Below are 13,268 nucleotides of genomic sequence, written 5' to 3' on the forward strand. Positions count from 1 at the left end.
ATCTGGTATGGACTTTGTCTCTAGTAAGTCCTAAATGGAGCCAAGCCCACTGTCTCACCATGGGGAACAGCAAAATACCTCCAACACAGAATGCTCTAATTTTAAAGCTGGGAGGAGCTTGGAAGCCTAGCCCAAACTTTTCATTGTGTAACAGACACCTAGAGAATTTGAGGTGAGAAGGTCTGGAATAGCTGGAGTATCCACAGACGAACAAACGGTCTACACAGGTGCACAGTGTAAAGACCTGAGAATTAATCTGTACTTTCACATGAACGTAATCTAACAGGGTAACAGTCTCAATTATAAATAAGTGTGTGTGTATCCACATATACATACAAAAATACTAGAATATGTACTTGTAATAATTCATTTTAAAACAAAATTGAAACAAAAAACCCCGAAGTCTACAGGCTAGCCTTCAAGGGCATCCATGTAACCTCACCTACTTTTTCAAAAACTTATCCAAATGAACCATAAGTAGACGGAAGGCAGCCATTTCTCTTACTAATCCTTTGTCGTATCTTATAGGCATAGCAGAGCATATATAATAATTACAAAAATCACTTTTTCAAGTGATGAAAAGTGATTAGAATATAAATTTTTGAATTATCCTGTTCATGTGAGCTGATACAAAAATCACATTTCATATCTATCAATGAATATTACATAGAGACATATAGGATGGTAAAGATTTTTAAACATGGCAACCAATGGAAGGTTTAAAAGGGAGAGTTAGGAGAAAGGCAGTCAGTGAGGTGAGCTATCCATTTATATTTCTATAAAGATTTAATCTAACAAAATTCAGAAAATTATATTCAGGACAGGAAACAGGGACAAGAAAAAAAACAAACCTTCATTTCATCCAAGTTAGTGGCCAAACACTAACTTACATCAGTTATCAATCAGTCCTGAAACCATTCTACTTTAATTCTGCAGAGGTTTGAAAAAGGTTGTATCTATGCCTGTTACGGAATTTTCCTTCTCACCTACTTTACCTGTACAGTTGATTTCACTAGCTCCAAAAATAATGAAATTAAATAAGATACAAAATTTAGTCTCCCAACTTCCTGTTTGTATTAGATATTTTTTAGGATCCTGAAAACTGACTTTTAAGAGTTTCCTAATATTGTTAAAGAGAATTCTAAGCACTGAAAAAGACAATGATAAGGTTTACTTTCATCTTTGGGGGAAAAATGTTTCTCATTGGGCTGAATCAAGATTCCTGAAGGAAATTGTAAGGTAAACCACTGATACTTTTTTTAAAAGCTGAAAGCAAAGTTCGAGGGATTTTTTTCTTCTGAAATGAACACAACCATCTTATTCAATAGACACAATATGATATCAGTTAAGGCTTTTGCCGTCTATAATCTATACTACAACTCTAAAGTAAAATCCAAAATTAAGCAGTAACACCTAAAGCAATTTACTGAACATACTGATGTATCGTAAATAAAGAGTCCAAATCCTTTATGGTAATTATATTCCTAACCCTATTCTCAAATTCATGGATATCTTGCCTCTGTCTGAAAACTAAAATATTTAATATATAAAAATTAAAGTAGATATTAACATATTAAAAATTTCTCTTACTAACTTCTGAGAACTTACACTAAAATTCCAAGACATAAAACAACATACCTACATTTTAATTGTTTTCTAAGAAATGGAGTTAGCTATTTGCATAAAAATTTAGGAACATTAATGGACACATTGAGGGCCTTATGTCATATTTGAAGAACTTAGAGGATGGTTTAAATCCACACCCCTCCCTCTGCAAAAAGACTTCCTCTCCTACTTTAATATACTACAAATATTTTCAACCAAATAACATAAGAATGTGCTTTCAAAAACACAAAGGGGGTATTATCATCCCATTATGAACCAACCTAAACATCTGAGTAATAACTTCTAAAATAAAACTCAGAAAAAGATGCTGCATGGTTAAAACTATTAATATATATTGAAGACAAAGAGTTTATTTTTCATTAAGAAAATAAGAGAGCCCAACCTGATCTTGTATGCTTGCCCAATAGAACTTTCCACTATAATTAGTACTCTCCACCTCTCAGGGGAGGAGCTTAAACTCAGGGGAACCTCAAGAAGTAAGGGAGAAACAGTATAAATACGGTAGGTCAGCTCCGGAGAAGGTACCTTCTGCACTGCTCACCTGGCCACAGGAGGGCTCAGAAAGCTGCCAAGAAACCATCTCCAGGAATTCCTGGCACCCAGGTAAGTCTATGACTTGATGTTCTGGTGGACTTTCATGGTAGCTTGTTTGGAAACGGGCCTCATAAATCAACTCTTTATTTTTTTGTCATTTAAAAAAAGCGACCTTCCACTAAAGTGTACTCAGAAAGTTCAATCCATATTAGCCTCTATAAGAAAATAGTTCTAAGAAAACCATATTCGTAAAATTATGTCCTACTTAGTTTATTTTGAAACTGCTGGATATTTCAACCTATGTTAAAGATCTTAAATTATTAATACAGGTATCTAATTATAGTTTCTGTATTTCGTCTTCAAAAATCACTTCAGTTTTATTGGTTACTTGAATGTGGTTTCCACTAAAAACTAAGTCATATATTCATATAACTAAAAATTTCTAATTCTGGTTTATGGAATATATTAAAAACAGAAAGGATAAGGTAAAAAAGGTAGTTAATGAAATAAAGAATTCATGTGTTCAACTACAGACAAATAAAACAGGTCAATAACAAGAAATGATTCTTTTTTTTTCTTTTTTTTTTTTTTAACAAGAAATGATTCTTTTCTGTTTTTCAGACGCCATCTGAGAACATGCTACCACAAACAGCCCTTTTGCTGCTAATGTTCTTGAACCTGGTTCATGGAGGATTTTATGCTGAGCAATTCCAAACACCTACAGGCATAAAAGGTCCACCACCCAACACCAAGACCCAGTTCTTCATTCCCTATGCCATAAAGAGTAAAGGTAAACTTTATATATTTTGCAGTATTAACTAACTGGTTACTGCTTTCTACAATCTTAATGATCTCTTTAACAAAATGCTTTTAACTCTACTTGGTGTTAAATTATCTTCAAACTCCTAGTTTGCCCAAAATAATAAAGCAAAATGATTTATGGAAAAAGCAAGACTATTCAAGTACATTAATATCCTTTCCACAGTGAGTAGGGTAGAAAGATGTACCTGAAGAAAATTAAGAACTTTTATGTTTAAAGCTTTTCCTACCATTGATGCTTCTGCACAAATAACCAACCATGAGGGAGAAAAATGGATCCAAAACAAATTAATTAAGTTTAAAATCTTAATGAGAAATAACTGCCAATTATACCGAGAGGAACAGGTTTAGGTATCTAAATATATATATATTTTAAAATCTATTTATTAATTTGACAGAGCGAGAGAGATCACAAGTAGGCAAAGCAGGAGGCAAGGCGGGGGGAAGCAGACTCCCCGCTGAGCAGAAAGCCTGATGTGGGGCTTGATCCCAGGACCCTGAGATCATGACCAGAGCCAAAGGCAGAGGCTTTACCCACTGAGCCACCCAGGCACCCCCCTATTTATACATTTTTGTATGGATTAGCTGTCAAATACACAGACTTAATTGCCGTGTACTAACTGTGGGGCCTCAAGTAAGTTACTCACCCTCTCTGTGCCTTAGTTTCCTCGCTCATAAAAAAAGCAGCAGCAGCGATCTCAAAGGGCTGTTAGGAAGTTTAAGTGAGTTACTACTACCTGTAAAGTATGCAAGTATTAGCTGTGTTACTCGTACGTCTCCACTTCCTCACACTGTACGGAGGGCTAGCCTTAGATAGGTTTTAGCTTTGTTCTTGAATCTTTTCCCAGCTGTTCAGCTTTCTCAGATATTGTGAAGAGAACTGAGAAAATGTATACGCACACTCCTAACAGATCCTCAAGGAAGGGCAATTATTAGGGTTTCTCATTCACTAATTCCACTGAGTGACATCAGGCACATACTACCTGAAATCTAACTGAATCTAACTGCATAATCTGAACTGATTTTAAGATTCAAGTTTCCTTTCCTTAGTATTTTTTCATTATAGTTACATATTTTACCTTGCAAATAACGCTAAGGATATTTGCCATAGACTTTAAAAATAGTGCTTTTGGAGACAACCATGTTCAGGAAAGTAAACATACAGGATTGTCTTCTTAGAAAGATGAAATTTAAAACATTTCATGAAAGGTAGCTTAATGTTTAAAAATAAATGCACAGGTATGTCACAAAAACTCCCGAATGTCTCAAAATACAAATAAAATACGAGAAAGAGAAAAGTTACAAAAGAAACCTGCTACTTTCCTTGAAACAATGAATGGCAATTCATGTGAAATGCTACGACATACATCACTGGGTATATCTCTATATTCACAAATTCAGACTCTTCGTAGTTTACCAAGATCATATGAAACCACCTTGAGTTAAAAATCAAATGTACCCCTTGTAGATGGTTTAAAATGTTTCTGTTTTCCCATCTTACTATACTGCATTATCTTGGCTACTTCTGCAAAATAAATGAAAAGCTTAGAAGCTGCATTTCAACTGCTAAATTCACTACAGTCTCTACTTGATGATACAAGGTGATACAAGGTGGAAACTCAAGTACATCATCATTCACTGGCAGGCACTAATGTATTAAAAGAAAGACAAAAGTCTACAATGTATACACATATAGCATTAGGTTGATAACAGAAATATAAAGAGTGCCTATGTAATTCCTGGGCCCATCTGTTCAACACAGGTTCAGAGGGCTCAGCCAAAACACACCAAATTATGCTGCAAAGCAATGCAGAGCTGGTGGCCCCTTGGGTGCCATATTCTGACATGATCGACCACTATTTCAATTTCTGGACATTTCAGAAACTTCTTTGCTAGGTAATCATTTTTCCTTGAGGATGATACCACCCTAATCTTTCATTTCTCCCCCCCATTGGCAAGCAACAAATAGGGGCTATCCCTTAAAGACACAACAGAATTCATTTTTTCTTGGATCAAGAGGTGGAGGACCTTTGAGGGCAACATTCCAAGTGACTGAGATCACCCTATCCTCAGATGGTGGTCTATGCCTCAAGTCTATAACCCAGCCTCAAATGGTGGTCTATGGAGTCGTTTTCATTTTTAAAATTTTCATTTGTTATTTAAAAAGAGAGAGTGTAAGGTGGGGGGTGGAGGAGGTGGAAAGAATTCTAAGTGGACTCCAAGCTGAGCACAGAGCTCGATCTCATGACCCTGAGGTCATGACCTGAGCCAAGACCAGGAGTTGGATGCTTAACTGACTGAGCCACCCAGGCAACCCACTATGTAGTCATTTTCAGTAAGACTGTTTTTCCTCCCTATTTTAACAGTTAAACAGATTTCCAACCAGACTAAATGATTTTTAGTATGGATAAGATCTTTAGGAGATTCAGAATAAGATTCTGAAGTAAACCCCATAGCTTGCATTTGAAAAAAAAAGTGCTATTTTGTTTTCTATTTATTCATCTATTCTATTTGTAATATACTACACCTCTTGATACTTATAGACATTTAAGGTATGTACACTAGAAAGTCAATCTATCAATGATATACATATATTTATATATGTGTGTTTGTGTGTATATTTATAGAGAGAGATCTTTTCCACAAATTAACTTTCTCAGAGTCTTCTTCCTGATGTCATTTACTGAATCCCATGAGTGAATAAAGTTCCATACATTTGAATATTTACAAAATGAAATGTAATAACTCTAATTAGTACAAAATATAAATACCCAAGTCTAAAATAATTTTCCTATTTTAGCTTATCTATTTTAATGATTCTGCTGTATATTTTATATTTCATTTGTCACCAAATTTATTTCAAATATGAGTACCCAAGAGAATAATATTAGCAATTACTACTGGCTGACTACTTCTTACATGCCAGTTGATATGAAAGATTTTTAAAAGTATTATAATGTACCAACAATTGACAGTTGATATGAACCATACCCATAAGCATGTTTTCAAAGGCAATTTATAATTCTTTTTTTGTTTTTTAAATTTGTAATTCATTTAATAATAGTTCCAATTTAGTCTTCACTCTGATTTCTAAAGCCATTAAAGATTTAGATAAAGTTTAAGTATATTAATTAATCACTTTTGTACAAAATACATGTGGCTCAAAAGTCACAGCCATAAGTCATTCTCGGGGTTTTGACCAAACTGTTCATTAACTATGCCATTTGCTAAATCTACCATAACTACGAACCATTTTCCAACAGTAAAAGAATTTAAATAGTATAGGCAGGCATTCCAGCTATCTTCTTGAAGACTTATTAAACGCAAAATGATTTTAATATAAGTTCTGCAAATAGACATTGCAATCATATGTAATTATTGCCATTTTTGCTAGCAATTAAAGAATTTCTCTGAGAAAGAAAAGACTATTTCATAATAGATGCTTACAATAATTGATGCCTAAAGATCCTCTGATACGAGAGTATTTTCCCAGTTATATATCCTAATACCAGAATGCTCTGTTAATTCCCACCTCTGAACGACTAAAACCAAAACACTGGACACCTCTTATCCCAGGGACACTTGTTTCACTCCCTTCATAACTGAAGCTCTTGTAAGATGTGTCCTGTGCTCCGCACACTTGTGGTCCAAGAGCCCTTTTCCCATCACAGGCAGTGAATGAGCCTTTTCTGAACTGAATTCATAGTATCAGTAGAAGTACCTGGTTCAAATGGTCCCATACCTCTATGAAATCAATAATAACTATGTGCATTAACCAAAGAAAACTTTAGATAAGCATTTTAATGCTATTTTATATACCTACTATTTTATATACCCTGCCCACTGGATCCAATTCTCTTTGCTGCTGTGTTAAGTCAATGAAAGGAGGGTAGAGGAGCTCACGGTATGTGCCGAGGGTGAAAAAAATCAACCTACATCTGAACTGTGTTCGGTAGGCCAGGGCAGATTTTCTCACCAGATATCTTACAGGACAGCTTTTGTGAGAGAAAACTGTCATAGTTCTTAAATACTTTCCCATTTATTCTGCATTTGTCTTTTTCTTCCTTTCTATCAAATACCTTTTTTCCCCTTTCCTCTCGAGGTAGATGACCTTCCCAAAATAAATGGGGTAAAGACCTCCACTGCACTCTTATTCTAGATGAATTCTTCAACCCCAGTTTATTTTCCTGGATAATGAGGGTGTACTGAAAGTATTAGGGGAGCCATGGTCTTATGAAACCATCCTCTCTGGCACTGTTTTTACATACAATAGAAAATGTATTATCCAAAAACCACTTACGACTAGTCTGCCAAAATGGACTGACAGTGCGAAGTCACCACTAACCATCTCTCTTTCTGGGCGTGTGTATCGGGCGTGTTTCTTAGGTGTATCTGTAAGAGGAGAGCAAGGTATTCCTGGCCCACCAGGCCCCGCTGGACCTCGAGGGCACCCAGGCCCATCTGGACCACCAGGAAAACCAGGTCACGGAAGTCCCGGACCCCAAGGAGAGCCAGGGCTGCCCGGACCACCGGGACCATCGGCCACTGGGAAGCCGGGTTTGCCAGGACTCCCAGGAAAACCAGGGGAGAAAGGACCATCTGGACCAAAAGGAGATGTGGGACCGGCTGGTTTACCAGGACCACGGGGCCCACCAGGGCCACCCGGGATCCCCGGCCCAGCTGGAATGACTGTGAGGGGAAAACCCGGACAACAAGGTCGTGCAGGAGCCCCGGGACCCAGGGGCTTTCCTGGAGAGAAGGGCGCACCGGGAGCGCCTGGTGTGCTTGGACAGAAAGGGGAAGCAGGATACGGCGCTCCTGGACGCCCCGGTGAGAGGGGTCTTCCAGGCCCTCAGGGTCCCATGGGACCACCTGGCCTTCCTGGAGTGGGAAAAAGAGGTGAAAATGGGTTTCCAGGACAACCAGGTGCCAAAGGCGATCGGGGTTTTCCAGGAGAAAGGGGACCAGCGGGCCCACCAGGCCCCCAAGGTCCTCCTGGGGAACGAGGACCCGAAGGCACTGGAAAGCCAGGAGCTACCGGAGCCCCAGGCCAGCCAGGGGTTCCTGGGACAAAAGGTCACCCTGGGGCTCCGGGACTAGCTGGGCCTCCAGGGGCTCGTGGCTTCGGGAAACCAGGGTTGCCAGGCCTGAAGGGACAAAGGGGTCCTATTGGCCTTCCAGGAAGTCCAGGTGCTAAAGGGGAACAAGGCCCAGCAGGTCATCCCGGGGAACCAGGTGTGACTGGACCCCCTGGAAATACGGGACCCCAAGGACCAAAAGGCATGCCAGGCAACCAAGGGATTCCCGGTCCTAAAGGTGAGATGGGGCCGGTGGGGCCTGTAGGACACCCTGGGACTAAGGGAGAAAGGGGTTCCTCTGGGTTAGATGGAAAACCAGGGTACCCGGGAGAACCAGGCAGCAGTGGTCCTAAGGGAAACCAAGGGTTACCAGGCCCAAAAGGGGACTCTGGAGTTCGGGGACCTGCTGGTCTCCCAGGCCCTGTGGGCCCAGCAGGAGCTAAGGGAATGCCTGGACACAATGGTGAGACTGGGCCAAGAGGGGCCCCTGGAATACCAGGAACCAGAGGCCCCATTGGGCCACCGGGCATTCCAGGATTCCCCGGATCTAAAGGGGATCCGGGAACTCCAGGTCCTCCTGGGCCAGCGGGCGTAGCAACTAAGGGGCTCAATGGTCCCACTGGGCCACCAGGGCCTCCAGGTCCGAGAGGCCACACTGGAGAGCCTGGCCCCCCAGGCCCCCCAGGGCCCCCAGGCCAAGCAGCCCCACCTGAGGGCTTCATAAAGGCGGGCCAAAGGCCTTTTGTTAGTGCCAGCCAGGGAGTGACGGGAATGCCGATGTCCGCTTTCACTGTTATTCTCTCCAAAGCTTACCCAGCTGTAGGTATTCCCATCCCATTCGATAAGATTTTGTACAACAGGCAGCAGCATTACGACCCCAGAACCGGCATCTTTACCTGCAGCGTACCAGGCACGTACTACTTCTCCTACCACGTGCATGTGAAAGGGACCCACGTGTGGGTGGGCCTGTATAAGAACGGCGCCCCTGTGATGTACACCTACGACGAGTACACCAAAGGCTACCTAGATCAGGCTTCAGGGAGCGCGGTACTCGATCTCGCGGAGAACGACCAGGTGTGGCTGCAGCTGCCCAACGCTGGCTCGAGCGGGCTGTACTCCTCGGAGTACGTCCACTCCTCTTTCTCCGGGTTCCTGGTGGCCCCGGTGTGAGCGTGCGCCCGCCGAGCTCATGTAACTCGGCCTGAGAAGGCGTTCCCCAACTCCACCGTGCCCCACAGAAAGCATATGGAGGTAGGCCAAAAAAAAAAAAAAAAAAAAAAAAAAGGGACGAATTTTGATTTTCCAAATACAGATTTGAGCTTTTGGACCCACCAATTCTACCCCCCGCCCGGAGAAAGTGCGCTGCAGTGGTAAACAGCAGGGGAAAGCCCTCCTGAATTTCTAGTAAGCGGTCCCAAGGCTCTTTAAAGTGTTCTGTGAACTCCTTCAGAACTTAAAAATTTCACCCTGAAAGTCCTACTAACCTAAAAAATTTTGAATGATCACAAAGAAACCCTGAAATGTGACACGAAATTATGTTAAATTTGATTTTGGAAATTCAGCATTTTTTTTCTTTTAATCAGCCGATTAACAGGAGAACTTCTAGGAAACATTCAGAGGGTATCATGTCTTTATAGAACTCACATACTTGAATATTCAAATTTAAAAGGCACTGTATACTCTAAGATCTTTATGATAGTGCATTACTTGAAGGCTTACACGGCCCCTTCATCAAGATTTATTCAAATGTACAGGTGCACACAGACTTCTTACAACTCTAATAAAAAGCCAAAAGATGATGTTAAAATAAATCTGAAATGCAAGGTGCTTTAGCCATGAATCTTTTCAGATTTTTCTGTGACTCCAGAAAAGCTTTCTATATACCCGGCACAACTTGGAAATGGGTGTCTAACCTAGTTTATTTATTTAATACAAGTGTGATTAATTTGATTTAATTCCATGTTGAGTCTTAACAGATTATGATTTTGTGGGTTTACAGAACATCGCCATAAGGACCTTGAGCCTCCCACTTTAGTGAAATTATTGCTAATGTCAAGGGTTTCAAAATCTGGCTAGAAATGAAAAGATGTGATTTATTTATGCTCTGTACTGTATTTTTATACTGCTGCTTAAAACTTCTAAGCTGTGCCTCACTTATTAAAGCATGACATGTTTTACCTACTCCTTATTTACAATGCAATAAAATAACATCAACAGATTTTTATGCTGAATTTTTTTGAGAGCAGCAATTTGCTATTCTCAACTATTTTCTTTTAAGGCTTTTCACTTTACAAAGTTCATAAAAATAAAACAATAAAGTGGTGGGTGGCCATTACAGTTGTCATGGATACTCCCCTGTACTGGGGTGGGGATTCGCACACACCCCTCAGCACTCCACATGGCTACAAAAAGACACCCACAGGACCATATGGGACCTACCAGCCAGGGCTGTATGCCGGTGACCAGGCACAGAAAAGTGAGACAATCTCGCTAAGCAGTGATTTCTTCAGGAAAAGAAAGAAGCAGGTGGCAGAGAAATATGCAATTTGAAAAAATATTTGGGAGTTGCTATTTATTGCCTTGACATGTTTTTAGTCACAATATTTAGGATTATTTTGATTACTTAAATTACCATTAAAAGGAAGGCAGGCAATTTATGTCAATCAAAGGCAACCTTTTTCTAAGCTGAGAAACATTGTTCTTGAGCATCTAACAGTCCACCGGGTGACTCAGGGCAGCCTGGTTCGAGTTCCCAAGGTAACCTATGACAAAGCATCCCTGTATGCCTTAGAGATCTTCCGCATAACCTTACCTGAGATGCAGCTGTGAGACCCGATGTGCAGCCTGGCCAAGACTCTGCCCCATTCTGAGTCAACCAGTCCTGTTTTCCAGCAATGAGAATGGAATTCTCACTCTCCCTACCTGTCTATAGCTACTACGCCCAGGGTTCTAGGGAGTAATCCTCATCACCGAGCCAGGAAACAGCACAGCTGGAACTCCATTCTGGGGAACCCACGAAACGCCCCTTCTGGCAGGTCAGGGAGAGAGAGCAGAGCTCAGAGGACAGGCAATTGTAGCCATGGAGCAGACATGAATAAAGTACCTCTTAAAATATAAGCAGTAACAACTTCATTTTAGATAAAATGAAGTCCTGATTGGGGAACATGACAAAATAGGTAACTTCAAACTAATTCACAAGCCGCGCAGCATTTAGCAAACATCAATTAGAAAGTCTCCCATCACATTACTCACCCTTAAAAGCTGACATTTTATAATTGTGTTGTATACCAGCAACTATATCCTTCCAAAAATCAAATGTTTTTTGACCATTGTTCCGCTGGAAAAAAAAAAAATCCCAAATGTTAACACATGTAATAATTTTTTAAGCACAGAAGAAAAAAAAGCAAGCAATTACAATATTGCTATAATCTAAAAATGGGACTCATATTTTAGAAAAGATAACAGATGAAAAAACTCATTCTAGGAATGGGATTTTAAGAAGAAAGATCTTCCAAGAAAATCACTGCTACAGATACATATATACACATGCATATAACTAAATATTAATATAGCTCGTATAGCCCAAATAAAATAGAAATTGCTACTCAGTGTGAAGTCTAAAAATTATATATTTTAAACACAGGAGTAAATTTACAGTGTTATAGCTTTCTGTACCGCGGCATCGATGGGGCTGAGAAGCCCCAAATCCTAAAGTCCTAAAAGCTGGTTACTTTAGAATTCAGTGCACATTTTCCGGACTTTAATAAAAAAGAGTAGAAAATCTCTACAGGAGAGATGAAGGAGGTTCCAAATCCAAAACATAAACCACTTTTATTTAGATTTTTTTTTAAACCAGGAAGCAAATAAACATTACATTGAAATACATAATCCCACAAGGCCTTGCCGTCTTGGAACCATTATTAACCAGTGTCCTTCTACCTAAACAAAAACAAACTACTAGACATTTGTACCTAATTAAACTCTGGAATATCTGAAGACTAATACATTTGCCTGAAGTCATTATGGATGAAAAACTGATTCCATCTCAAGTAAATAATAACTTCTACATGATAAAATAATTGCTCAGCGGAAACTCGCAAACACATGACTAATTCTGGCTCAAAAGAAAACCACTATCCATGTTCTATTATTAACGTGATTGTTGTGATGTTCAAAGACAACACAAGCAAAACTGGAAAGTAATTCTGATATAAAATTGGTGTCTGCTCACAGGTATATTCCATATATCTAATAATAATCATATTAGTATTCAGTAATATAATAATTATATTCCTAAGTATATTCAATATATTCAATAATATATTCAATCTTCATAAATAGTACAAAGTCTATACATATCAAACTGCTCAAAATGAGGAACTTAAAAACTTCATCTCATTTTTTTTTTGATTTTGTATTATTTAGAGTGCTTAACGATAGTGGGATTTTTAAAATTATCTTTAATTATTTTTTCTTAAATTCTGCTAATGAAACCCAAGAAAATATTCTTTCCATCTGTAAGGTATTTTCTTTTTAGACATTTGCACCCCCTGCTGGAGAAGAGGTTTATTATCCCTCAGGGGAAAAATGGTCAGGGCTATTTAATTTTCCCAAGGTATCTGACCAAATTCTCTATGTTTTCCTTCCTCAGTCACTTCCAAGACCACAAAGAGGAAACTGAGTAAAATCTCAACCCAAAGACATATATAGTTAAGTCCTCTGATTTATGACTGAATACCTATTGTAACTTCTGAAAAACGAGTCCCTGCTCACCTTTGATAGAGAGTCCACCACTCTGGCACATAGAAGCGCTCCTGGCAGGTCAAAGTAGTTATCATAAAAATAGTATTTTCCTAAAAAAGAACAAAATTTTACACTGGGAACGAATGGCTCATTTATGTGACACACAGAAACTTGGCTGAAGAGACACCAGACTTTGGTCTGGTTCCTTAGAGGGGCCTCTATTTCAAGTCAGAATAGCTCTATTGCAGGCGTTCACTGTCTTTTAAAGAAGGATTAAGCTATAAGAAAGTTAAAAAATGACCGCCCTAATTCAAGGATCTTATGAAAAAAAATTTTACGTAAAAACGAAAACTAGACTATATGTTAACTATGAAATGGATTATAAAACAGCCACAATTTATGTTATCAATGTCACTGAATGTCAAGACAATCAGCCTAACACTGGAGCACCACGAAGTCATCTGCATA

General features: G+C 39.3%; 2 protein-coding genes across 3 annotated transcripts in view; one reads left to right on the forward strand and one right to left on the reverse strand.

Moving 5' to 3' along the window:
- Positions 1-13,268, reverse strand: part of NT5DC1 (5'-nucleotidase domain containing 1) — a 140,307-nt gene that overhangs the window by 112,846 nt on the left and 14,193 nt on the right. Inside the window, exons 5-6 of one of the 2 annotated variants that reach the window (XM_045080194.1) lie at positions 12,831-12,910; positions 11,310-11,391 (exon numbers count right to left, since the gene is read on the reverse strand). In XM_045080194.1, the coding sequence (XP_044936129.1) occupies positions 11,310-11,391; positions 12,831-12,910 (162 nt within the window). Of the gene's footprint in view, positions 1-11,309; positions 11,395-12,830; positions 12,911-13,268 lie in introns of both variants that reach the window. The other variant, XM_045080193.1, reaches the window with a different exon arrangement.
- COL10A1 (collagen type X alpha 1 chain) lies at positions 2,079-10,276 on the forward strand. Its single transcript, XM_004753546.3, has 3 exons — positions 2,079-2,229; positions 2,782-2,950; positions 7,366-10,276. Exons 2-3 carry the CDS (start codon positions 2,797-2,799, stop codon positions 9,225-9,227), a joined length of 2,016 nt encoding a protein of 671 aa, XP_004753603.1. The 5' UTR covers positions 2,079-2,229; positions 2,782-2,796; the 3' UTR covers positions 9,228-10,276.

The sequence above is a fragment of the Mustela putorius genome, unplaced genomic scaffold (genome assembly GCF_011764305.1).
Source record: "Mustela putorius furo isolate JIRA1106 unplaced genomic scaffold, ASM1176430v1.1 tig00000450_pilon_pilon_pilon, whole genome shotgun sequence".
Lineage (NCBI taxonomy): Eukaryota > Metazoa > Chordata > Mammalia > Carnivora > Mustelidae > Mustela > Mustela putorius.

Coding starts and splice junctions, on each gene's coding strand:
- COL10A1 (XM_004753546.3), top strand. CDS start 2,797: ATGCTACCACAAACAGCCCTTTTGCTGCTAATGTTCTTGAACCTGGTT. Junction 2,951..7,365: donor CTATGCCATAAAGAGTAAAG/GTAAACTTTATA, acceptor CGTGTTTCTTAG/GTGTATCTGTAAGAGGAGAG.